At 46.0% G+C, this 25,388-nt stretch overlaps 7 protein-coding genes across 9 annotated transcripts, besides 1 other annotated feature; 3 read left to right on the forward strand and 4 right to left on the reverse strand.

Annotated features, from left to right (window-relative positions):
* Positions 1-618: 618 nt before the first annotated feature.
* TSTA_054790 (uncharacterized protein) lies at positions 619-2,375 on the reverse strand (the record flags this gene model as incomplete). The annotated part of the gene is made up of 6 exons (XM_002487035.1): positions 619-784; positions 847-923; positions 990-1,616; positions 1,676-1,888; positions 1,961-2,143; positions 2,220-2,375. The coding sequence occupies 6 exons, from the start codon at positions 2,373-2,375 to the stop codon at positions 619-621; spliced, it is 1,422 nt and encodes a 473-aa protein (XP_002487080.1).
* Positions 2,376-2,800: 425 nt separating this feature from the next.
* Positions 2,801-4,769, forward strand: TSTA_054800 (uncharacterized protein). The gene is made up of 3 exons (XM_002487036.1): positions 2,801-4,114; positions 4,138-4,420; positions 4,469-4,769. The coding sequence occupies exons 1-3, from the start codon at positions 2,850-2,852 to the stop codon at positions 4,718-4,720; spliced, it is 1,800 nt and encodes a 599-aa protein (XP_002487081.1). The 5' UTR covers positions 2,801-2,849; the 3' UTR covers positions 4,721-4,769.
* Positions 4,770-6,369: 1,600 nt separating this feature from the next.
* Positions 6,370-9,401, forward strand: TSTA_054810 (multidrug resistance protein 1, 2, putative; the record flags this gene model as incomplete). Its single annotated transcript, XM_002487037.1, has 3 exons — positions 6,370-7,175; positions 7,232-9,235; positions 9,287-9,401. 3 exons carry the CDS (start codon positions 6,370-6,372, stop codon positions 9,399-9,401), a joined length of 2,925 nt encoding a protein of 974 aa, XP_002487082.1.
* Positions 9,402-9,816: 415 nt separating this feature from the next.
* On the reverse strand, positions 9,817-11,822 carry TSTA_054820. Of its 3 annotated transcripts, none has more exons than XM_002487038.1 (6): positions 11,149-11,822; positions 11,076-11,095; positions 10,921-11,012; positions 10,483-10,865; positions 10,334-10,429; positions 9,817-10,281 (listed from the first exon to the last, which is right to left on the reverse strand). In XM_002487038.1, exons 2-6 carry the CDS (start codon positions 11,077-11,079, stop codon positions 9,918-9,920), a joined length of 939 nt encoding a protein of 312 aa, XP_002487083.1. In that variant the 5' UTR covers positions 11,080-11,095; positions 11,149-11,822; the 3' UTR covers positions 9,817-9,917. The 3 variants fall into 3 exon arrangements, with proteins under 3 accessions (XP_002487083.1, XP_002487084.1, XP_002487085.1); XM_002487039.1 differs by having other exon boundaries at positions 10,921-11,025; XM_002487040.1 differs by having other exon boundaries at positions 10,921-11,095.
* Positions 11,823-14,279: 2,457 nt separating this feature from the next.
* Positions 14,280-16,395, forward strand: TSTA_054830 (allantoate permease, putative). Its single transcript, XM_002487041.1, has 4 exons — positions 14,280-14,582; positions 14,633-14,774; positions 14,823-15,484; positions 15,532-16,395. Exons 1-4 carry the CDS (start codon positions 14,561-14,563, stop codon positions 16,110-16,112), a joined length of 1,407 nt encoding a protein of 468 aa, XP_002487086.1. The 5' UTR covers positions 14,280-14,560; the 3' UTR covers positions 16,113-16,395.
* On the reverse strand, positions 15,620-17,251 carry TSTA_054840 (Ctr copper transporter family protein). Its single transcript, XM_002487042.1, has 4 exons — positions 17,084-17,251; positions 16,990-17,020; positions 16,449-16,932; positions 15,620-16,389 (listed from the first exon to the last, which is right to left on the reverse strand). Exons 1-4 carry the CDS (start codon positions 17,192-17,194, stop codon positions 16,332-16,334), a joined length of 684 nt encoding a protein of 227 aa, XP_002487087.1. The 5' UTR covers positions 17,195-17,251; the 3' UTR covers positions 15,620-16,331.
* A 610-nt stretch (positions 17,252-17,861) lies between these two features.
* Positions 17,862-17,891: a microsatellite.
* Positions 17,892-21,156: 3,265 nt separating this feature from the next.
* TSTA_054850 (uncharacterized protein) lies at positions 21,157-23,538 on the reverse strand (the record flags this gene model as incomplete). Its single annotated transcript, XM_002487043.1, has 2 exons — positions 21,157-22,507; positions 22,568-23,538. The coding sequence occupies 2 exons, from the start codon at positions 23,536-23,538 to the stop codon at positions 21,157-21,159; spliced, it is 2,322 nt and encodes a 773-aa protein (XP_002487088.1).
* Positions 23,539-25,388: the final 1,850 nt, after the last annotated feature.

Raw genomic sequence — 25,388 nt, forward strand, 5'->3', positions numbered from 1 at the left:
CATTTTGCACAAGCGATAGCTGTTCTGTTTCCGGACGGTATGCGCGGAGTCCCTCCGGATGAGGGTCTTTTCTGTCCCGCATGTGGGAACATGGAGCCAACTCTCAGCAGGCCTTGTTTCTGTTGGTCTCGCAATTGATATGAGAAAAATAGACCGCTGCAACGCGGATGAACTGCGTGACTTGCTCTGTGAGGGTCTTAATTTACTCTTGTGGATGTGATATGGGTTTATCAGTTGCCAAGGTTGGGTCAGTCTGGACTCTGGATCAATCAGAATGGGATTTTCTAGTGTGCCGAATTTAGACGCAAATAATCGGGCGATTATACGATATCTCAGCTAGGCATACACCTCTCTATAAGACTTTCAAATTTCGAGGTTCCAAATAAACCTCCCGTCTTGAGCATTATGACCTTTACGATGAATATGGGAGCAGTGTTTCTGACTTGTGAACTCCGCAGATGAATCTTTGCAATATTTCCAGCTACGATTATGAACTTTTGGAGCGTGAGTTGAAGCAATCAGCAGAGAGTGAGCCAAAATTTTTCCCTTGAAGAGTGACTGATAGTACTACGTCAAAACTACCGTGCATAAGACTCGGAAAGCCTGGAACTGTGCAACTTAGATACGGGCCTGAACTGCAGATGATTTTCTCAAGCCCTCTTTCAGTGCTTCAGCCCTTGCTGCAGTGATTTGGAATACCTCAGGCAGCTTCGTGTCAGACCAAGGACTGCCCCCCATCAATTTAACCAAGCCCGATGATGCTGTGAAGATACGCGCCATGCCACTAATGGGATCGTATTGTTAGCATAACTTAAGTTACAACCTATTGGGGAATATATGACTTACTGTCCGTGATGCCCAGCACAAACCCACTGGCCTGGGAGTCCAGGTAATTGCCCGACGAATGGAAGCCCATCTGCGCTCTTTTATACTTCTCAGCTCCTTATTCGGAGTAGCACAGCAAAAGAAAGAGATATAAAGGAACTTACAAGTCCAAGAATACCGCTCCAGGCATGCTTGTACGTCTCTTCCCTCCTCATCATATCATCTGTTGACCATCCTTTCAGTTCTTTTACGGCAAACTCCTGAACAGCTTTAGAGATTGAGTCAAATCCAGTCATACCGTCGTCGGTGCGTCGATTCGAATTATTCTCAAGCCATTTCAACAGATCATTTTGACCAGGATTACTGCCGCCGAATAGAACCGCCCCGTCTCCATTGAGACGAGGATTGATAGTAATCAAATTCTCTTTACCAATGAGGACGCCATAAGAGCCCTTCAACTCCGAAAAGCCTTCACTCTCTTTGGGTGGAACGACTTTATTGCACATATGAGGACATGGTGTAATTAGACCGCGGAGTGATGGTTCAAGTGCAGAACTATAAGCATTGGATGCGTGAACGACTTTCAAACACTCGACGTCGCCACGTTCAGTTTTCACAACCCACTTGTGTTTATTCTTTTCGGAACGGATAATAGCAGTAGCTCGGGTGTTTGTTTGGAGGTTCACGCCTCTCATGATATTGTCACGCATAACATGTGCTGCAAATTTCCATGGGTGAAGTGTTGATCCTGGCCAGGCGTAACATGCTTGTGCATCTTTGATTTGCGATATCTGGTGGTGTATCGTGTCAGTCAGTCAGTTTCAAGCAAACGTAGATATCGTTACCAAACCTTTGCTGCCTCCTCAGGGTCTTGAGTAACCTTAATATGGTCAACTTTGCCCCCGGCTGCCTTATATCGCTCAAAGGTTTCCTTAGCAAGTTCTGCAGCCCAAGAATCAAGTGGAACATCGAGTGTATCGCCGGTCCAAAGCTCGCAGTCAACGTTGTTTTCATTAATGTAGCGTACTACTTCAGTCCATGTTTGTTGTTCATTGTACAGGATCTGTTAAAGCCCACATTAACGCCGATGGAAAAATAGAGATATTAATTGATACTGCTTAATAATCCCCCATACCTTTAGAGCCTGCTCAGTGCCGAAATCTTTCTCATAGTTCACAAATCCCCGCCACTGATCAGGTTTACAATGGCCGGCATTTCTACCAGTGGCACCGGAGCAAAATAGACGAGCCTCAAGGACGACTATTTTTCTTTCCGGCCAGGTATCTAGAATGTTTTTGGCGATTGTTGTTCCGGACATCTAGACATCGGAAGCCATTCAGTCCTCTTTTCGATCATATTTTTCCTTAGAATAACCTTGGAAGATGAGTACTCACTCCAGATCCAATGATCACTACATCTGCTGATTGGGGTAGTTCAGATGTTGTTCGATGCTCGAGAAGAGGATCGCCTTCCACAGATTGCAGCCAATGCGAAATGGAATATCCGGTCCTTTTCGGGAAGCCATAGTTCTTGAAAGCAGCATATGCCATTTTTTTCGGCTTTATTGTAATGTTAAACTGAGTTTGGCACAGACGTGAAATAAAGGAAAAGGTTTCTTGATACGTGGATAGATTGCATCATCAGCCTAGAGTCTATTTACATAAAAACTTTGTGGTTTTCCCCCCAGTCAGCGTCTGGTCCATAGATATTGCGAGGTCTTGCGACATCTGACTACAACAGAGAGGTCAAACTGATAGCCAGCATTAGTACATCCAGTTTGCTTTGCAGTCCGGGACTTGCCTCCAATCAAAAATTATAAAGTCGTGGGATTCTGCTCCACCACCAGTTAGGCCAATCTTGGGAGCATTTAATTCCTCTTTAGGCGGGTCCAGTCGGAACTTTCCACAAATCGATAAGTGATTGATACTACTCCTCACGTTGGTGCGTGATAAGATACTCTGTAATAGTATCACCATTATATATGCGTTTTCTGTCGTTAATGCCTGTCAGCTTTGACAAAATGGATGCTTATCATTGATTCTCGCTGCTGGAAAGAGGCTTTTTATATCCTCAGAATGCCCGGTTCTGTATCGATGATTATAATTCTAGCTTCTAGTCTGTCTGTCCTTTGCGAGTGTCCTTCTGCCCATTTCAATATGTCTCCCGGCCCCACGAATAGTACCACAATGTGGCCTCCTGGTACACTTCCTCTTGCGGATATCACTGCGTCCCAAGGAGGAGAGATCATTCTGCAGCCCCAGCCTTCGGACGATCCCAATGATCCCCTCAATTGGGCCCGATGGCGCAAAGGTTTGAATATGGGATTAGTCTGCTTTTATGTTGCCATGGTCGCCGAGCTCATCAACGCAAATTCTCCGACATGGGGTCCCATGGAGAAGGAACTTGGATATACCAACGATATCCTAAATGACAGTTATGCTGCTGGTTGTGCAGCTTTGGCAGTTGGCTCCGTTATTCTGATTCCCTTTGCACTCAAATTTGGCCGTCGACCGTTGTATTTACTAAGTACGATGGTTCAGTTTGCCGTTTCGATATGGTCTGCTAAAATGCAAACTGTGGGGGACTTAATGGCAATTAACGTTATACAGTGCTTCTTTGGAAGTCTGGCGGAGGTCATCGTCCAAATGACTATCGCAGATCTCTTTTTCGTGCACCAGCGAGGAAGAATGAATTCTCTATACGTCTGGACATGGCTTCTTTCTAGTTACCTAGGAATTCTTGTTGCTGGGTTTGTTGCTAGTGGCCTTGGTTGGAGATGGATTTGGTGGTTGAACGCCATCATCTTCGGCGTTAACATTTTTGTTGTCGGCTTTGGATATGAAGAAACAAAGTTCTGTCCACCAGTTTCACTTCCAGCTGCAGAGGAGGTTCACCCATTGAATATAATGATGAAGAAGGAAGACCGGAACCAAGACATCAAGAAAGACGAGAACTTGGGGAAGCTTGAGATCAAGCAAACAAATGCGGACCAAGGCGCCCTAGGTCGTGCCTCATTTGAATTGCCCGAGAAAACACCCACATCTACTCCTGTTACAATCAACCGCAATATCCCCATGAAGACATATTGGCAAACACTACGCCGTCATCTACTAGCACGAACCACTCTTTCTTCCAGCATATGTATCAGCCTCTCATCATTCTGGCAACAATTCCCGCCGTCGCTTGGACGGCTCTTGTTTACGGCATCTTGGTGGCACTGGGAGATGTCATGTCCACTACTATGTCCGCATACCTCCCTAAACACCCGTACAACTTCTCTCCCTATCAGGTTGGGCTCATGAACCTCCCTAGAGTAATTGGGGTCACTATTGGTGCGCTCATCGTCGGCCCACTAAGCGATTGGTGGATTGTTTTTCTCTCTCGACGGCGCCATGGGATTTTCGAGCCAGAGATGCGCCTATGGTGTATGATTCCCTTTCTACCGTTTGTCATCGTTGGTGCTCTTCTATTTGCTATTGGGCTTAATGACCATCGATCCTGGCCTGTTATTGCTGTCGGCTTGGCTTTATATAACGTCGGCGTGACCCCAATTAACACCGTCACCGTCACCTACCTAACCGACTCATATAAAGAAGTAAGTCTTCTCTCTCTTTTCCATGGCCATGTTCTAACATCAGTATAGATAGTTGGAGACGCAATCGTGGGTGTTACTTTCATCCGGAATTCCTTCAGTACCGCATTCATCTTCGCACTCGCCCCCTGGGTTGCAAAGGTCGGTCTCAAAAATACCTTCATCACTATCTTGGTCATGGCAATTGCTATTCTAATGATCTTCGTTGTCTTTCTTCGATATGGAAAGGCGATCCGACGCATATTTGCTTCTCGATACATTCATTATGCAGCTCTCCAGTATAAGGAAAGGGGCCTAGATTAGGCTTGTTTATATTGGAGTATCATATTTTGCCTGTGACTCGTTAAAGTTGCACGTGCGTGGTACTAGTGTATAACTTAACGGTATTTTGTTAAATATAAAGGTCGCAACACATAATAGGCATATTAAAGCAGAGTCGGTGTGTAGCCCTAATTTTAATCGTACAGGTACGTATGCGTGAAACCATGCTCGACCCATAACTATACAAGTATAGGTATGGCTTAGCTACTTACATTGAGTTAGGAGCGCAAGTCCAGAACTATAGTTCCACCTTATACAGCCCAAGAAGAAAGTCAACTTTCGTTATTATCTATCAATGCTCATTAAAAAGGGGCAAAGTGCGCAGTTTCCCTTGATAAGAAGGGAACAGGACTTTTTTGCACCTCCTATAAGATTTTTCCAGCGACAAATAGCTACGTGATACATTGTACGCTCTAATTAGGGTTCAGCTAAGTGGAAAGATAACAGGTTTTTTTGTAAATAGTGGCATAAAAATAGCAACTATCTTATTATGCACACATCCATTTCAGGATCAGCTTACTCCGAAGTGACATCCGGAAAGATGACGTAGAAATCCCCTACGAACACAAGCCTTAGTCAATATACTATATATGGTTCGATATGTTGCTTATTTAAGAACTATATAGTCTTCAACCCCTACTAGGTACATATCATTCATATAGTTCTTGAAGTGAGCGAACTGCGTCGGGCTGAGGGTAGCTGGGACAGTGGATGGACCGAGCTGTTGCGAGACAAAGTCCTCCGTGTACAAAAACGCATGCGCTACGCCTGCGAGACTTTGAGAGTACTTAGAACGGATTCAAGATGGGAGAAGTCAGAATAAACATGGAAATCGGTTCAAAGACTCCAAACACAAAGCTCAGGAAAGGGGGTAGAAATGTTGACATGGCGTTCAAAGGACACCTGTTACTGAATGTAGGTGCTCTCTGTTGCGAGAAGAGAAGGTATCTGATATGAAATGCTCTAGTAAGTCAAGGAGCATTGAAAAGTGACATTATTTCACCCTGAAAAGGACTAATGATCAAATGACAGAGGTACTGTACGTATTATTCACACGTGTTAATCTAATATAATGAGCGGCTGAGACCCGTGCTTGTTACTGTAGGTTATTAATCGAAAAATCAAAAGTGAAGCTGAACTTTGCAGCTGAGAATAACCGTACGTAAATCCAGTAAATTTCCATACGAAAGTTTGTAAAATATGTATTGTTGATTAGTCCACTGTATCTGAATGACTGTCATGACTCAGAAGAAGAAACGGTACGAAAATGGATCGAAAGTAGCTCCTTTTGTGCTGTGTCTAGCCTTCCCACCTGATCTGTATGAGACACGACGAGATCTATTTATAATTCATAACCGGAGCAAACAATAGCTGTGCTGATGCCTCACTAATAGATTAAGTAGATAGAGCACTTCAAACTTCGACCTGTTTGAAACCCATCTCGAATACGGCCATTCCCTCGAGGATGGGCTGATTATGAGTCGCGGACGCAACAGCGATGGATGTCACTCCACAACTGAACTTATTGCACGAAGCCCTCGTGAGGCCGAACACGATTGGGGACTGTTACAGAGCAGTCACTTTAGTTCACCAACAGATGAGTCAAAGCAGCGGCCATCTATAGATACATCATGAACATCCTCCAAGATCAAATCAACATTCAAACATCAAGGGCTATGTTAATACACTTGTACCGCTATGCCTCACCTCTAGAAAAGGTCCTGACACTTGTTGCATGCCTCTCTGCAATTGCTGCAGAGACTGGCTTTCCCCTGCTTGCCCTCGTATTTGGCAGTAATTCTGAATCATTTCAAAACACCGGCATAGATGGCACGATTGCAGCTCTGTTCCGATCACGAATAACATTCTATGTGTTGGACTATGTCTACCTCGCTATCGCAGTCTTCTTTCTCAATTATATTTCCATCAGTTTATTCATATACACTGGGGAGAAGATAACGTTGAGAGCAAAGGAAGAGCACCTGAAGTGTATGCTTCGACAGAACATTGGCTGCTTCGATCAACTTGGGGCGGGCGAAGTGGCTACGCGAATTGGCAAGGACTTCAACCTTGTCCAGTCGGCGGTTTCAGAAAAGGTCGGACTCGTACTTACTGGGACCATTACGTTCATCACAGCGTTGTTGGTTGGATTCATAAAATCCTGGAAACTTACAATGATATGTCTGAGCACGGTGGTGGCCATCGTTGTCATCATGTGTGTTGGTAGCGTGATGGTTACTGTCTGGGAGAAGAGGGCGCAGGACGTTCACGCCGTCAGTGGCTCAATTGCCAAGGAAGTACTCAGTACAATCAGAGATACTGTTGCTTTAGGGATGAGAGACAAGATGGCAGAGAAGTATAGTGCAAATCTAGTCGAGGCACGTCGCCGGGGATTTCGAGCGAAGATTGAAATTGGCGCACTCTTTGCCATTCGCATGTGTCTCGTATACATGAACTCGGGACTATGTTTTTGGATGGGTTCTCGTTTTCTAGTTTCTGGCGAAATCACCTTGTCAGGCATCCTGACCATCATTTTGGCTGTCATTACGGGGGCGTTCTATCTGGGTCCGGAAAATCGTCAATTATCAATATAATCGAGAGATTCTACGAACCGGTCGAGGGCTCGATAGTGGATGGCCACGATATACGGAGCCTTAGTCTTTCTTGGCCACGACAGCAAATTGCGCTGGTCCAACAGGAGCCGGTACTCTTCCACGGCCCGATCAAGGAGAACATAGCACTAGGCCTCATGCACTCTCCTCTTGCCGATGCTTCTGAAGAGGAACGCGCGCAAAGAATTACCGAGGCAGCGAAACTTTCGAACGCACACGAGTTCATATCCGCGCTCCCCCAGGGCTACGACTCCATGCTTGGAGTTCGCGGGATGCTACTGTCTGGTGGGCAAAAACAGCGTATCTCAATAGCTAGAGCAATTATCAGGGACCCAAAAATCCTCCTCCTGGATGAGGAAACATCGGCGATAGATTCAAAGTCGGAGGAGGCCGTGCGGCAAGCTATCGACCAAGCATCCAGAGGGCGGACAACAGTGATTTTTGCGCATAGACTATCCACCGTCAGGAGCGCGGATAATATTATCGTTTGGCACCGTGGCCAGATCTCCGAGCAAGGCACCCACAATGAATTGATGGAGCTAGGTGGCTCATACCACAATTTGGTATTAGCCCAGGCTGGTGGAATGGATAGCTCGTCAACGGACAGAGACTCTGGAAATACCTGCTTAGAGCTGGCAGAGCTATTCAAGGATGTCCCCATTGTCGAACCCTTCGAGTACTCAATCAATGACAAGCCACCCGATACACACGAAGATCAGTACTCGCAGCCATACAGCCTCTGGAGCAACTTATCATTTGTCTCCCGACTCAACTTACCAGAATGGCGCGTTCTAGCTGCAGGCCTCACAATGAGCTCCCTGGCAGGGTTAGCCCAACCGGCTCAGTCCGCCCTATACGCCAAAGCAATTATTGCGTTGTCCAAGCCGCTGACAGAACATGTCCAAATCCGACACGATATAAACATTCTAGCACTGTTGTACCTTGGCCTAGCATTGTTACTACTAATGGTTAAGATGGTTGAGGGTATTGCACTTGGTCTCTGTAGCGAGCGACTACTCAGTCGTGCGCGGGAAATGGCATTTCGAAGCATGCTAAAGCAGTATATTAGCTTCCTTGATAAGACTGAAAACGATCCCGGATCTTTAGTGAGCTTCCTAAGTGCGGAGACGGAGAATCTCACAGCAATTTCGGGAACCACGCTCGGCGTGCTGGTCAGCAGTTTCGCTACTGTCGTCGGAGGTATAATTATCACCCTTGCCGTGGGATGGAAACTGACACTTGTTTATGTATGCGCTGTGCCAGTGATCTTGGGAACATGGATCCTGCGCTTCAAAGTAATGGCGGACTTTGGCGAGGCAGTGGCGGCGTATAACGCGAAGTCTGCAAGCTTGGCCTGCGAATACACCAACGCTATCCGCACTGTTGCGTCTTTGGAAATGGAGGAGTACTTCTTAGATCGGTACGCAGCCCACCATCGCGACCAGCTCAGGCAGCCTTGGAAGGCTAATCTGCGGAACTCCGTGCTTTATGCGAGGACACAATCAGCACTGTACCTCGCCAGGGCGCTTGCATTTTGGTACGGTTCTAGGCTGCTGTTCAGCGGAGAGTATTCACAATTTCAATTATTTCTTGTGTTTGCGGAAGTCATCTTTGGCGTACAGTCTGCTGGAACGCTCGCTAGCTTCACAGGGGACATATCCAAGGGACGTCGAGCGGTGGGATGGCTACGTATGTTGGCGGATCGTGAACGCAGAATTGACGAGTCGTCTGAAGGTGGCAGCACCTTGCCACAGTCAGACTGGTCTGTTGAATCCCGCAACGTGAGCTTCAGTTATCCTTTGAGACCCGAGGTTTTGGCCTTGCACAATGTCAGTTTCAGCATCCAACCCGGCGTGTACGCAGCATTAGTTAGCACTTCTGGTCTGTATGTTCCTTATCTTTGTGGATGGTACCATGGCCACTGATAAATCTGCAGCTTAGGCTCTGGAAAATCTACGATTATTTCTCTACTAGAAAGATTCTACGATCCCCAGCAGGGAAGCATACTCGTTGGTGGTCGTCATATTACAGACCTTAGCCTCCGAGCATAGTACAGATAACCCTGAACAATGTATTCAAAGGACGAACCACAATCGCAATTGCGCATAGGCTGAACACAATTCAACATGTAGATGTTATATTTGTCTTTGATAAAGGGAACTTGGAAGATAGAGGGACCCACGGCGAATTAATGCAGCGAAATGGACGATATCGATAGATGGTATTGTTGTAGAATCTACCTAGGTAGGTTCATTCTAGTAGATATGGTAGATACCTAATTTTCAGAGAGATAGATCTATATCTTACAGCATGCATGATCATTGATAAAATACACGATTTTCGTGATGAACTTAAGACCACCTCACCACGTTTGTTCAAGGACAATTCGACTGTGTTATGTACCTTACCCTGTTGATTTATGTTACGTGTGCCCAATATCCCCATCTCCTGGAGAAATGACGGCCAGATTGGAAAAGGGGGAAAGAATATTCCACCCCGTATATTGCATCCATATATACCTACAAACCCTAGTATATACTTTTCCGAAAGAAAAAAAGAAAATAAAATTATCGTTGCCCATTAACAGTAACAACCTCCTCCTTCTTATTACACTCAATAGTAATCTCATGATGAACCTGCACCGTCCCATTGGCCGGCTCATGTAATCTCGAATTACTCCCCGACGGACTAACCCTAACACCATAGACAATGTCATCATCCAGTTCATAATATGTCAAGTCATCGTGATGGTGGCTACTACCAGCCATTTTACGGGGTCGGTTGGTACGGGATTGACCGGCGCCAGTAGATGAAGAAAGTTCTAGGGTTGGGCGGTGGTGGTGCGAGTAGTAGCGACGGGATTTGCGGTTTATAAGGAAGGACATTTCTGGGAAACAGACTATTAGGAAACCTGAGGTTATTTCTGCGGCACTGTTATACTGGTCAGCTTTGTCTGGAAGACGTTGGATTGGAGTTGATGTACCCCCATAGAAGGATCTCGGGTTCGTTCCATGTTATATCTGGACTGCCGCTGATTCTGAATCGGACTACTAATCCGACTGTGCTGAATATCGGTGCACTGCAATAGCCAAAATGAGCGATGTGATCTGTTCCTGAAGAGGGGAGACATACCAAAGACCAAAAGTAAATACCAAAACAACCAAAATCTTCTTCATCCGACTAAGCTGCAACCTCAGAACCGCATGCACCGGTAGAATGAGAATTGTATAATCCGTAATCGTATTAAAGAACCCACTCGTATTAAGTAAAGCCGGCTCATTGATACACGTTCCATGCACAGAACTATCCCAAATCTTGGCTCGGGGCGTACATTGCATGATTTTCACGATGCAGGTGCTAATGTAAAAAGATGTCATGATTGCAATCAAGGCGACGATTGTGCAGTCAAATGCGCTCCAGCGGACGGGGGAGAAGACTCGGCGGTAGAGGAAGAGAACTGATAGTTTTGTGAGGCAGATGACGAAGCCATATACGACTGAGGCAATGTTGAACCACTACCGCTGAATGTTAATTCGTTGAGCGTTTGGGTTGAGGTGGTTGGATACTAACGTAGAGTGCGTCTTTGCCTTGCGCATGGTTTATGTCCCAGGCATGCTCTCCGCCGTGATTTGCCATTACCAGTGATACTACTGCGTCGTAGACTATCGTACCAAGCTGTGGATCTAGTCAACTGGCGATCTTGCATTCTGCTATTGCAAACTTACCCATGCTAACAGAACAAGCCCTATGTTGATAAAAGTTAGCCAAAGACTACAATCAAAGATACGGAATACTTACAGTCCTCAAATATCCAAGTCTTCTTAATCATAACCCTGGCCCACAACCGCGCAAGAAAAAACAGCGTAACGAATCCAATGGATATCCCAACAGTGATATGCGTCTCATATGACAGTGACGCTGGATCCGTCGGATTCGATACCACCCCGGGCGGCGGCGTGATATACGGGACAAACGTTGAAGTCGTCGTCGCCATAGTTGCCTTGTTCCAAGAACCTCACAGACTCCCAGAAATACTCTGGTAAGAGGCCCCGTGACGAGCCTCCTCCGTTCCGGAGACAGCCCGAGTATGATAAGGCGTACCCAAGTAAATCAGGTCTGTAAACTGTGGGGACGTCTACCACATGTTTATTAGGACTCCAATTCTCCGCAACGGATAGTCTCCCCACCAGTAGTTCGCGATAGTATGTAGGGCTTCAAAAAAGAAAAATCAAAGCGAACTTTCTGGATCAAGAGCAAGATCTAAATAGTTGCACAGACAAGTCACGAGCGTGAAAACGTAGCCGCCAAAGCTTATTTTTCTTCCTATTTTGGGGCCAATAGTCAATATGAAAATGAATCAAGACGATATATAAAACAAAAACAACTTTGCTTGCTTCGATCAACTGTCTGGGGTTCGTGTGCTGATTCTCTCGGTTCTGCAGGGAATAGGGAACAACCTTGAAAGGTGCATCAGCGAATAACCAAGCAAAGACATTATTATTATGTGGGAGATTATGAGCGGGGGACTTGTATGAATTACTTGCTTTAGCCTTTGGGAGGATTCGAATTATTTGCACGCCGACATGCCTAGAAAGTCTTGCATACCTTAGTCACTTCTAGCTTGAAAGTGAGAACCACAAGCAAATGGACGCAAGAATCAGCCCCCGAAGCGGCCCCATTCATGCGTCCAAGTCTACTCTTCTGAGTAAATGGATAAGTCTTAGAGTTTGGCTGACAGATGATCAGATCCGCTTATTTTGTTAAAGCTTATTGAATTTGAGTTTGTAGAATCATCTGATGGATCTTCTTATACGAGGAAGGATTTTGCTCTTCGTAGAACAGTATCAACGGTTTCTTCCCGAATTTTCTCTTTTTCAATTTCCAGGCGCATAACCAAAGGCTGATTGGCTCTTGACTGCATGTATGTAGCGCCCCGTCCTCCCTACCCTAACGCGTGTATGTGCTGCCGTGTTGCAGGGAGTGTGTATGACGAAAAATCCCTTATTGTTCGGGCGATCCGTAGCCTATGCAAGAAGCACGAATAATAGCATTGCACCATACCCTACCGCTAAAATACAATCCAGTGAACACCGTGGATTTACCAACGATTCGATACTAGCAGTTAACCACCAACCCATTGATCAGCGTCAGATCAAGTGGGAAGTTGGCAGTCAGCGAAGAAAGAGAGCGTAAGGAGCACATACTACATACTACGTACTACTCTTCGAAAATGCGCATTCTACTGCAGAATCAACTAGGAGAAACAGCACGAGTATCAAATCCACTCCATACACCTCCGTAAATTACCTCTTGTTGGGTTTTCCAACACGAGGTAACCCAGTCCAACTAATAGCCATACAGCCTGCAATGTCCCAAAATAGTCGACAAAAGGAGGCCAAAAAAACCACATCACACAATTCCAAGCCGGTCGCGAGGCGTTCTAATCTGTCGGTGTCCGGGGTGTAGACGTATGTATGCAATGTTGGGTTACAATCCATTTATAGACTAGAATCCCAGCTTGGGAGGATCATGTTGGGTGTCCAAGTTGCAACCAGAACGTGTGAGAGGAAAAAGCAAAGGGGAGGGGCGGAATATGGTTGAAGATCGGGTTAAGGACTGGGGGTACGGGGTAATTAGTAATTAGTAATTATCGACAGTAATTACTATGGTTAGTGATTTTGCGGGTATGTACTGGTCTTGTTGGGTTATTGACGGATTCATATTCGCATAGCAAATCGACGAGAAAAGACACTTCACTAAGTTCACTACTATAAAATATAGAACGATATATCATGAGACTATCCAAGAGAAAACGGGTTACACGATGTGTTATTTGTATACGACCTGACTGAGTCTATGAATCAAAAGGCGAGTCCAGACTAGCCATACACTAGCAATACACTAATCCAGACACTAATCCAGAAACAGCCTAGACGCGCCCAAAGTTCTAGCCACTCATTCCGGGGTCTCCAGGTCTCCACCCACAACACACCAACCAATCACACTACTTTGTACACTACTACATAGTAGATCGTCGCTCACCAACAGGTTTACCGCGAATCTACGGAGTACTATGTATTGCTCGTAAGTTGTGAAGGAGCCGATCCCATGTTACAAGTTTCGCATTGCGGCATATTCGGATGTGAGGCTAGTACGTCGTTGTTTCTAGAACATCGATCTGTTTCATCTTCGCCCGTCTTTCTTTGCAGTTATGTACTCCATACTATGGAACACAGCGAGTCAGTGACTTATGTGGAAGATCTGCATACGTGGGCCGGTATTGATACTACTATGTAGTACGCCTCCGTACTCCATAGGTACGTACTCTGGGATCCGCCCAGACGAAGATCAGAGGACAACCTTGGGAACGCTTGATCGATGACTACTACTGGAGTAGCACGTTACTCCGTACTAATCCCGTATAAATCAGCCTATAAGTTATGAATTATGAATTATGAGGACGATCCAGTCACTAATCGAGTCAGTGGCCAGTGGCCACGTTCTTAGACAACTAGGAACTAAAGAACCTAGTTGGATCCTTCTGTTCAATAGTCTCTGCTAAATCGCGCATAGCCCTTAAGTCCGGAGAATCGGAAAACATTGCCAAAACACCACATTGAGTGGCTGCCGGATAAATTTTCACAACGCAACATTGAACACGCTGATCATGGCCTGGGGTACTTCTCCGTATCCGGGAGATGATGGATACGCTGTACCCAATCAGGCCGTCTTTTTCTTGGATTAGCCAATTAGAAGCTGTATACCATGTCGGTCCACTATGCCGAATTTAGGTTAGACCAGAGAGATTTTCAGCCGACCGCGGCCTTACAGAACCTTACCGAACAGCACGCACTGTTCACTGTTGCACACGCAGTCTCGACGTGGCGGTTGCTCTAAGCTTAGAGATTCAGAGTCTCAGGCACTAGAGTACGTATACATGGTATACATAGGATTGCATGGCTGCTAGACTAATCGATGTAGTGAGAGTCTAAGTGGGCTGGTCGGCGTAAAGGTCGGACTTACCTCCCGGAGGTACGACACGCAGAAGGAGAGATGCAAGGAAGAAAGGAGCAAACAACGAAAGCAGCTGTCCCCTTCACGTGCTCTCTCTCCCCACTTGTTCTTTTTTTTTCAGGCCAGATCTTGCACTTCTCTTCTTTCCTCCTGTCGTTGGACTCATGGTAGCTGGAGGTCGTCTTCTAGCGTCGAAATGCAGAAAGCCAACTCAAAAGGTCGGCACTCCGTACACGCATATGTACAGCATGATTACTGACTGGAATAGATGTCGAGGCGGTCTCGCCCAGCCTGGAGTCGCCGCCCGCCTATTTGGACTCTGGCGTCGATGAGGCCAAGCTGCTGCGCAAGATCGACATGAGAGTCATGCCCATTCTGTTTATTATATATCTAGTTGCTTTCTTAGACAGGTACTATCCTACTCTGGCGCATCAGTGAATTCCGCTAATGCCGAGCAGAGTCAACATCTCCAATGCCTTGACGCTAGGAATCGTCAAAGACTTAGACCTCTACGGTGAACGGCCCAACACCGCTTTGGTCGTCTTCTATGCGCCGTACATTCTGTTCGAAATTCCATCCAACATCCTCATGAAACGATTCAACCCGCATATGTGGCTGTCCGGATGTATCACCGCCTTTGGTATCGTCATGCTGGGTCAGGCTTGGGTCTCGAGCTACGGCGGACTGATCGCGACGCGATTTTTCCTGGGTTTCGCTGAAGCTGGTATCTTTCCTGGAAGTTTTTACTTGATTAGTTTCTGGTACAAGCGGGAAGAAGCGCAGAAACGGTTTACAATCTACTGGTCATCCGTCATTCTGGCAGGTGCTTTTGGTGGTTTATTGGCTACTGCGATCTCCCGAATGGACGGCTTGCGTGGTATGGCGGCATGGCAATGGATTTTCTGCTTGGAAGGCATCGCCTCTATTCTAGTCGGCATCGCAGCCTACTTCTTGGTGGTTGACTTTCCCAAGGAAGCGGCGTGGTTGACACCGGAAGAGAAGGCTTTTGTCACGGCAAAGACTCGCAGTGATGAATCGCATGTCGTGTCCGTTACTACCCACGACGTGCTGCGCTATCTCAAGGACGTCAAATCTCATTTGGGTGCCATCATGTATTTCAGTAAGTCATTGACCGTATTTTTGTGCCGCCGCCTCTAACAGTCGTAGCCATCGTCGTTCCCATCTATGCCTTTTCCTACTTTGCCGCGACCATCGTTCGCGCTCTGGGATATTCGACAGTGCAGACCCAGTTGCATACCGTTCCGCCCTTCGCAGCGGCATTCGCCTACGCTCTTATAGTTGCTATCTGGTCGGACCGTGTCAAAATTCGCTATCCATTTATCCTCGCATCGGATGCTCTGATCCTCGTCGGCGTGGCCTTGATGTTGCATTACCATGGCAAAGAACACTTTTCAGCCGAATATTGTGGAATCATCTTCATCACCATGGGCGCATTTGGCGGAGGCGCTATTATAGTCTGCTGGATTCTGATGAATCTCCACGGTCACGCCGAGCGCGGTATTGGCTCTGCATGGACGATTGGTTTTGGTAATGCCGGTGGGATCGTGGCAGTCTTCCTGTTTCTGTCCAAGGATGCTCCGAATTACACCGTGGGATACTGGGTGCTGATCGGTATGGTACTCGTGGGTATTCTATCGACTTTTTTGTACGGAGCCATGATTTGGCGGGAGAAGCGAAAGGCATTGGCGAATGGGCAGGTTGAGAAGGCCAATTCTTTGTCTTTGTGAGGGAATGCAGTGGTCATATCATATGAATCGACATATTTCCACGCATGTGCAAAGGCTTACATTCATACTCTGAGCATGATTATTTATAGATCAATATATATAGACTCTACCAATCTACTCGCTGAATACAAATCTGGACGTAGCTGCTATTTATCTATCATACTACAATTGCCACCGTAATTACTCCCGAGTGTCCTTTCAACGTTATTCCGAGTCGAATCATCCACAACAAACCGTGACATCCTCCATCGCTACAGTCATCTTACCCATATCCGGTCTACCATCATCAGCACCCATCCACAATCTGACTAGTCAGGGGGGCAGGGGAATACATACCCATCAATGGAAACACTAACACCCTCCCAACTAAACGCAAACGATCCCAAATACGCACCAATAAAAATACAAATAATAAAATACCCATTGTAATACATGGCCAATAACATGATAAAATACGCAACTGCGAACGTGACCATATGCAGTAATGCGCGGACTGATTGTTGGACCAAAGTAGGACGGAAGTAATACATCTCCTTCGTCGTCGTGGGAATGTTGGCGCAAGTAGGAGGATTCGAAGAAGTCTCATCCAACCCCGAGGTCGCCGATGCGGTCGCTTTTGGTGGTGGTGAAGAGGCGGGTAAACTCGCTCCTGCTTTTCGGGGGATTTGGAGGGCCTGTTTGAAGTGGCGAAGAATGTAGCGATCGTATTCCTTGGACAAGCGGCGCAGGAATTCGAGACTCATAACGAGTAGGATTACGCCAATGCAGGAGCCGGCGAACATGCCGTTGGAGGTTATGCGCCATGATTTGGAGATGAAGCCTGGTGCCTGAAAGTCAGTATGGTTTCGTGAGAGCAAGAAGGGAGGGAGATACAGACAGGCGTCGATTGTGTTCCAGTTCCATAGCATCTATTACCGATATTTTGTGTTAGCCTTGCGAGGTTTTCTGGGGGGTTAGAGGAGTGGACATACGGAAATCTTGCAACTATCTCCCATATCCATGTTGCCGACTTCTGGACCTGTGATGGCCGTATCCGAGAGTGAAGAAAATGCACCTGGCGGGGAGAGGGTTATTTGATTCATTCGTCTGGATGAGTAGATTGATTCTTCAGAGGAGGAATCTTCAGAGCTTATAAGTTCGGAAAATAGACGCGAGGATAAATGATCATGATCATGAAAGTTCATGACTCGGGCCATATAAAGAAATCTGCCCACTTATCTAAGTTACCAAGAATCCAAGATAGTCTTGAATAACCAATAATATATCAAAGAGGATAACGAGCTCATACCATCTCATACAAAAAAAAGCATATTTATTTCGATTTTCACGAATCGGATCATCTAATGAGGAAAACATCATGAGTTGTTCGGTGGAGAATGAGAGTCGATTTGAGCAGATTTATGCACTTGGTTTGGGCTTAGTTAGGGTTTGGCAGCCGAGGACTCAGGTCCGTACCAGTGACACTGTCAGATCGATGGGATGGGTCTAGACAGGATGGCTAGGGGAAAGATGTTTCTAGGGCTGTTTATTTCGAATATAAATATTGACTGTATATCTTGATCTGTACGTCGGCATGAAAACTCTTGCTCAGTTAGGGTTAGTGAGAATGCTTCCGATGGTGCAGTCCGATAGTTGGATTAGGAGATGTTCCTTTGATTTCAATTATTCCAAGTTTACAATGCTGCACTCGCGGGCTTGCCGTATACCTGAGTCATCGTTGCCACAGAGGAGTATCAATAGGCAAAAGCGTACTACGACTACTACTACTACTACTAATACGTTCCGAGAGATATATATCCATGAAACAATGGACCAATATACCCCGAACAACCATTATTAGCCGGTACAAAAATCCTCGTGGGATTCGATTATGTCGTGCAACGGGATTCTTGATACTAATCACTGAAAAGGCCAGCTGGATGCAGCCCTGAAAAAAAGATTTATTCCGGCGAACCCGAGACCCCGTTTGTGCACTCTATACAGTAAAGACCTGATTAACATCAGAGCCTCTGATTGGTAGGTAAATGGGTAATGTTGAGATCTTAGTAAGTCCGAGATGTCGCTCAGTTAGGGCTAACCGGGATATTTCCAAATTAGGTAATTTCCACGCCAGGACAGAACACAGTGCAGACACGAAAACTTGACAGATAGTGGTAACGGCCTTCGGAAGGAGGATATGGAGGGCGGGAAGTTACTCAAAGCTGGTTTGTATTGAACGAGAGCCATTATTAGAGTCGAAGTTTGTCGTGAATTAGGTAGGACAGCAGGAAATTGTAGGAAATGGCATTTAAAGATGTGTACTTATCGAGAGCTTCAACCAAGAATCATATATAATGTGCCCCAGGCATTGCTTACTACAGGATGATCAGTTTTAACTTTCCGTGTACGACATCACAAACACTCAACGAGAGCCCCTCGGTTCAAGAGCAAACAAACATCTTCATCCTCATTCTTTTATATACCTTCGATAGGGCAAAAACATCTCTGTATATATGAAATTGTAGTGTCAGAAGAAAGAGCACACAACGAGAAGATAGGTGCGTTCCTGGCCTTCCTCCCCCTCTGATACGCCCATCTACTCTTACGACAAACCACGCGCTCTGGCATACCTCATCCCTCATACAGCTGATGATAACTTCATCGTATTCAAAAACGTTCCACCAGAGATATTAGTCGAAGAGAGGAAGAAAAATTACCAGGACGGTGTGATAACTCGCTGTCACTCCAGATGCTCATCCTCATGTTCCCGAGCCTACCGCACGAAGAAGCAGCCGGGAGTTTTTCTGCCTTCGTTGTCACAATCGCCAGAGAGATCAAGATTTCAAAAGGATATCGCTTAGTAGATCAATGAGTCAAGGGGAGGAGTGAGAATGGGTGTCACAATTGATATACGAAGAGGATCTGGCGACATTGAAATCATATTTTGGATCCCAGCAGTCGAGCCACTACTAAACCATGTCACTATGACAGCAAGTGGTAGCTGCATCGTTGATAGACGCATTGCTCACTCGCCTCCACCTCAAGTGGCCCAGAGAATTCTCTTCAAGAGAAACGGTCCTGATTCTACGGTTCTTGGCGGGGGAACTCACTGTATTGTTTCGTTCCATGTTGTTGGATGAATCAGGAGAAGGGAAGAAGATTTCGTGCTTACAGCTGATCTGCTCTTGCATGATCAGGCAGAGCCTGTTCGGGATGCAATTGACGAGGCTGGAAGGATCAATGCCAGAAAATAGTGTCAGGATTACGCCTCTGCGGATACATATATGATGTTCGCACACAAGGATTGAATATAGTGTGCCAACTCATGTTCAGCACATGGATATTGCTCTCGGCATAGATTTAAGTCACCCTTAATCAAGAGACTACCACGACTTCCAAAACTTGGAGAATCTTCCTATACCTGACTCGATCAAAGATTCCTTCGTGGTAGTCAAGAACATTACTGCAGCTGGATTCAATAAGCTCGACGAAGTCCTACCAAGGGCGTCTCCTTAATGGGGCTTTCTGCTAATTGTATTTGAGCTGTTCCATAGCTCTTTCGACCTCATCTAATATTTCAACATCGTTATAGCCAGATTCTACCCCAGACACATTTAGCTGAGCGCCAAGGCGCTGATTTCCAACTTCGATAACGAACCACTGGATCCGAGGTCATCTGCTCTTTGACTTTTCAGAGACGCATTTTTTATTCTAGAAGAGTTCCCTATCTACTAAGTTAGCTGCTAGCATCTGTGATTGGACCCCTAAAACCACGCACGGAAAAACAGAGACATATTGAATTCGATTCAGATTTAGTAAGGTTATTGACTAAATATTTGTCAGACTAGAGCTATGCTTCCACCACATTTGAATGTAAGTCCAAACAAGATTGAATTAGCTTGTGGCAATGAGCATATGGACAAGGAAGGTCCCTGCACACTTTATGTCCTCGACACAATTGTCAAAGAAAGTATGGCCACATTTCAAACACTTCCAGCTCTTGTTGAATGTTCGATGACATATGTACGCTGCAGAATATTGCGTCGCTTTTGTTCGTCAACCGGTTGTTGTAGATACAGGATCTAAAGTTGGAGCTCTCTCTCTTTCTTCCATTGTTCCCTTTCTTCTTTCCATCGGTGTCTTTCTTGGGCTGTTGTTCGTTTCTAAGGCTTCACACCGTCCTTGTAATCCATTCACCAATTGCTTCTATTGATTGTCAACCACGATCGAGGAATCTGGACAAGGGTTCCTTACGAATTTAGGCGAGAAGCTTGGCGCCTCAGAGTCTTCTCTTCCTCGTCTTCCCAGAGACGATGTCGAGATCGCATAATCCATTGTGAACTGATAGTTTCAGTAGCATAATCTGTTTGCCGAGTATTTCGACCTCGTGGTCGTGATGATCATGAGAGATGTGTGCTGCTGTCCTACTCATCATCACTGATCTCAATGACTGAAATGGAGACCCTCCGCTCCACTGGACTCTTCATCAAGCGAAAGTCGCTCACTAGATTGCTGCAACGGAGGTAGACGCTCATCGAAGGGAATGGTGGGGGAGGAGAATCAAATAATCTTTGTGCAGCAGCTTCAGTAGTCGGATTTTCACCTTCTGCTCTGTGTGTGAAACTTGGGATATGCGAGTCGTTGATCGGGAAATGAGCTGCTTGTTGCTGTCCCCCCATTTTGTCGGATACGTCAGCGTCGACGAAAGAATTGAGAAGGAGTTATCCTGCTGCGATGCGAGGTTACTCCAATCTATACTTTTCTGGGCCAGCATGTATCCAGTGATTCATTATCTCAATGGGGCTGAGTGATTCAACCCATATTAACTTAGGGGTATCAGGTGCGACCCTGAAAGTGGAGATGAGATAATTCACTACAACGCGAAGCGGAGAAACTGGCCTATCAGTTTCTAATAGACAGGCAATGTGGCTCGATATCACGCAGCGTACAGTGAGGTCTGTTCTGAAAATAGAATATTCACAATGAATCGCCGTCTTACTCGTCCTAACCATCAACGGGGGGGGAGGGGGCAGCGTTATGACGAATATAATAAAATTGTGTAGACTTATTCGAGTAACCAAGTCTGGCCTTCCCCTACTCTCCTTGCGTTGTATGAAGTTATAGAATCAGTCGCAAATAGCTCTCTAGGAAATGTCTTCTCAACTATGATGATTCCCCTGCAACGAATCCTGCAACGAATACAATCAGACTCCTGACCCTGATCCAGATCCTTCTTTATGACTGAAACAACAAGAACCTGAGGATGATTAAATTTTGGCCACCCAGAAACAATGACAGCGACATCCCCCCCAAAAACAGGCAATTCCGGGTTGAACTTATCTATCGACCTCACCACATCGTACCTATGTCCCCGATCATCCGTGATCCTGAACGCGTTGTCCATCGCTCTCGCTGAAGAACTGTTATCTTCTTTTTGCTTCAACAAGAGAAATCCTGGCTTGATAATCCTTAACCATGGGCCTCCTGGTTCAAACTCTGCAAGATCTTGAGATACAACCAGAGTCCTACACAAAGACTGAAGCTTATATTTGATTGCCGACTGTGTCGATCCATACAAATCATCAGATACAATCGGCGTCCCTCCCAACGACTGAACCTTATACATAAGTGTCGACGGTGCCCATGTATACCCAGTCTCTTCTATCTTGGGTCCATCGATGAACGGCAGCCACGCTGGAATGCGACCCTGCGTGCGCCAAAATTCTTTCATCCTGTCCTCCTTCCGGCACTCCAGTATCGCGCCGAGAACATGGTCCTGTCCCAGTAGACTCGCCGAACAGAGTGGCTCGTCTTCTGGCTTACTGGTTGTGCGGCCCTGTAAGGAAAGAAAGAGACTCAACAGCGAGGAATGTCGTACGCGGAGCTCCCCGCCCCTCACTGCGGACATATCGAAACCCAAATCGAAGAGTAGATTCATTGTTAGGAACAGGTTGATATGGGTGAAATTATTGGAGGCGGGACTGGAATAGTGTGCGAGAATCAGCTCGTCGGCGTCGACTTGCCCGTCAATGAACTGGAAGATAAGTTTCTTCGCGAAGATGGCTTCCTGGAGGGTCCAGACACGGAACCGCCAATCTGAGATCGCGACCTGGAGGAGTAGTTCTGTGGTTATGCTGGGGGTGTAGGCTGTGCAGCGGCGGAGGTGCTTGTCTAAGACCAGGACTGCAGCTGCGGCTTCGTAGCAGCGGCGCATTTGCTTGATGCCTGCTTTTCGGCAGTTGGGGGGGCGGAGAGGGAGGCAAAGTGTGTCGATCCAGAAGTATACAGTCTTAGTATCTGTGCTAGTATCTCCTATGTTTTGGTCTTTGTACGTACGCGTGAGGAGCTTGTCGAGTTCTAGGAGCTGGCAGCTTCGGAGAGCGTTCTCATCGGGGTTACCGAGGCCATGAGCCCACCTATGCTGTCAGTAGTGTATTCACATAAATGTCAGGTAGTCTACTCTGAAAGCAACTTACACATGGGAGATGGCAATGTATGTCATCCCTGGCTTGTACGGGGTTATTTTCAGACATACTTGCTTCTCTAAATCCATGAAGACTGTCGCAAGAGGTATCTGGCCTTGCTCAATGACACTTATCGCCTCCTTGACATCCGCCCTCACAAATCCACACTTACAGCCCTCTTTCACATGCCGTGGCGTCTCATTATATGTCTTCTCATCAACATGGTTTCCCACACAAAAGTCTTCATTACACCTGTTGTGACCGCTACGCAATTCCCTCGTACCCATTAAACTTAGTGTATATAGGGCATCGGTGGGAACGGCATCAGCAAAACTCTCAAGCCGATACGGACACCAGCCCTGAGCCACCATGCGAGCCTTGAGGTACTTATGGACTTCCTGGTTGAGGCCAGGCTGCATATCACGATCTTCTACGTCGTCTGCAAAAGCCGACGGGATCTCCCACGCTTCGAGGCCGTAGATTTCCTTGAATGTGTCGACGAGCGTGACAAGGAGGATCTCTATCGAAACGGCGACCTCGGGGTGCTCCGGGAGTAGGAGAACAGGTACTGTCCACTTCATCATGAAATCGAGGCATAGCTTTGCTCGCTCGCGCGTTGCTCTCTTCTGGCTGGCACTTCTATTAGCTCTCGTTGCCTTCGCGCGCCAGATCTCAAGATAGAATTGTAGACGCTGAGTTGTGACAAGCAGACGGCCGTCAGGCTCGGAAACACGAATAAAGTTCGTTCCTCGCACCGATACCCCCGTGACTTCGCTTATTGTGCCGAAGAACAGCCATGCCTGAGTAAAAGACGCTGCGTCGATGGATGATCGCTGTCCGTAATCTCCGTGCCGGAGGTGGCGGGGGTCCCAGCCCCGACGATCGGGGTAGGTGAAGAAGCCGAGATTATCGTAGACATCGTGGCCGAAGAAAGGGACCTCGAGGAGGTGATGGGGGGTGCTAAGGGGAAGGAGGTTATCCATACTACGTAGCTAATAGCGTCCTTGGGAGTTAAGTTAATCTAGCCGAAGAGGGGTAAGAAGAAGGAAATCGCTGGAGGAAAGATAACAGCATGAAGGATCGCTGACCAGGGTATTGATTGAACAACTTCTCACGCTAAGAAATCCCTGTGGGGAGCCAACTACAGAACCATCTGTTCGATCGCTGGGTATTGTTGTTGAGAGAGAGTAAAATCATCATAATCATTGGCGTGCCCTAGCTGGCCATGAAATTAGCTACTCCGCCATACTACCTTCCTCTAATCGTACTAGTTCCCTGCTAGTGTCATGCAAGTTGGTTTTGTAACACCCTGAGCGTCTTGCTACTTTTAGGGGTAATAGACACTAATCTTGGGAGTTGGGTAAGTAATTGAGAAGGGTTAGAAGTGAAACTTGCAAAATTTAAGGCACAGCAGCGCTTTCTCTAAGCTTAAGAATGAATGAGGACTTTTGACAATTCTGACAACTAATATATATTTCTTATAATAACGGTAGTACTAGTGATAGAGGCATCATCATTAATTAGACCAACTGGTAGTCATAATCTGTGATGCTATGTAACATCTAAATCAGAGTATCTATACCTATTTACTGGCTATCTAACACAATCATAACATTAGATCTATGCTAAATCTAGGACTCATTAATCACTTCGGACTGACTGTAACCCCTAAATCAACATCATCTTCTAATATCCCTTCCTTAATGTCCTCTATAGCTTCAAGCCAACACTTGTTATCTTGGAAAGATTTAATACTATCAGCATCTTAGCCATTTGTGGATATTTAAATCAATTTGTCCTCCATCATGCCATGAGCCATTTGATATCTTATTCTGCAGTTATATTATCAGGCACAGGCTCTTGAATTGGAGGGGACTCGAGCCAGTCATTTATCTCATCAATTTTAGAGATTGCAGAGGTCGAATAGTGCCTTCTTTATATTTCCCTGAGCATGCGTTGTCGATTTGATTTAACTTGTAAACCGTGGGCGCGACCTACAAAATTAATTGTAGGCATTGAAGACGAAGGCGTGGAATCCTAGCAATTAGAAAGAAGAGTAGAGTCTGGTGCAAGAGATAGCTCATTAAAATGAGCTCGTAAATTGTTGATCACATCAGCGGCATTATCTCTGAGATGAATCTTCAAAAGCTCAGTCTTAACACGGGGATCTAGAACAGCAGCAGAGTATATGATAAGGGTCTCAGTGTCCATTTTCCTCATGTATTTGTCTAAGGTCCTTTGGCCTACTTGTAACAACCAGCAGGCTCGGACGTCTCACTATTCTAAGAAATGCACCCATGACGTCTCAAGTTGGGTTTCAGCTACACCAGGAGAAGATTTATATGTTCGAGGATGGTTTCAGCTCCACCTCGACTGTTGGAGCTATTCGGAGAAGGGAGATCTGGTATAAGTTATATGTCTATAAAGATAGCAGACGCTCAAGGATAGCGGAAGACAGGTTTCAGTACATTGACTTTCCATACCCTACCTTGTGTGCTTTACCTTCAGTGATTCCTCTCGAATGTAATTATACCTATCCCTCGTAACGTTGTTACACTACTCTTGCCATCTCTTGAATCTATGTGTCGACACTAGCATATACACATTGCATCTCATTGATATTGTCAAAATGGTCGTTTAAATCCTAATAAGTCTCCACAGATTAAAATATTGTTGGATTTGTCTATGAAACTAAGAGGTCTTACCTGTTTAGGATAGGAAGTGTAGAATCAGACCTTTGCATTTATAGCTACGCAAGACTATAGAGTACTTCCTATTCTACTATACAAAGTGGGCAGGAATAAGAGAAGACATGCTACAGTATATAAAAACA

Source organism: Talaromyces stipitatus, genomic scaffold (assembly GCF_000003125.1).
Source record: "Talaromyces stipitatus ATCC 10500 scf_1105507295487 genomic scaffold, whole genome shotgun sequence".
Classification (NCBI taxonomy): Eukaryota; Fungi; Ascomycota; class Eurotiomycetes; order Eurotiales; family Trichocomaceae; genus Talaromyces; species Talaromyces stipitatus.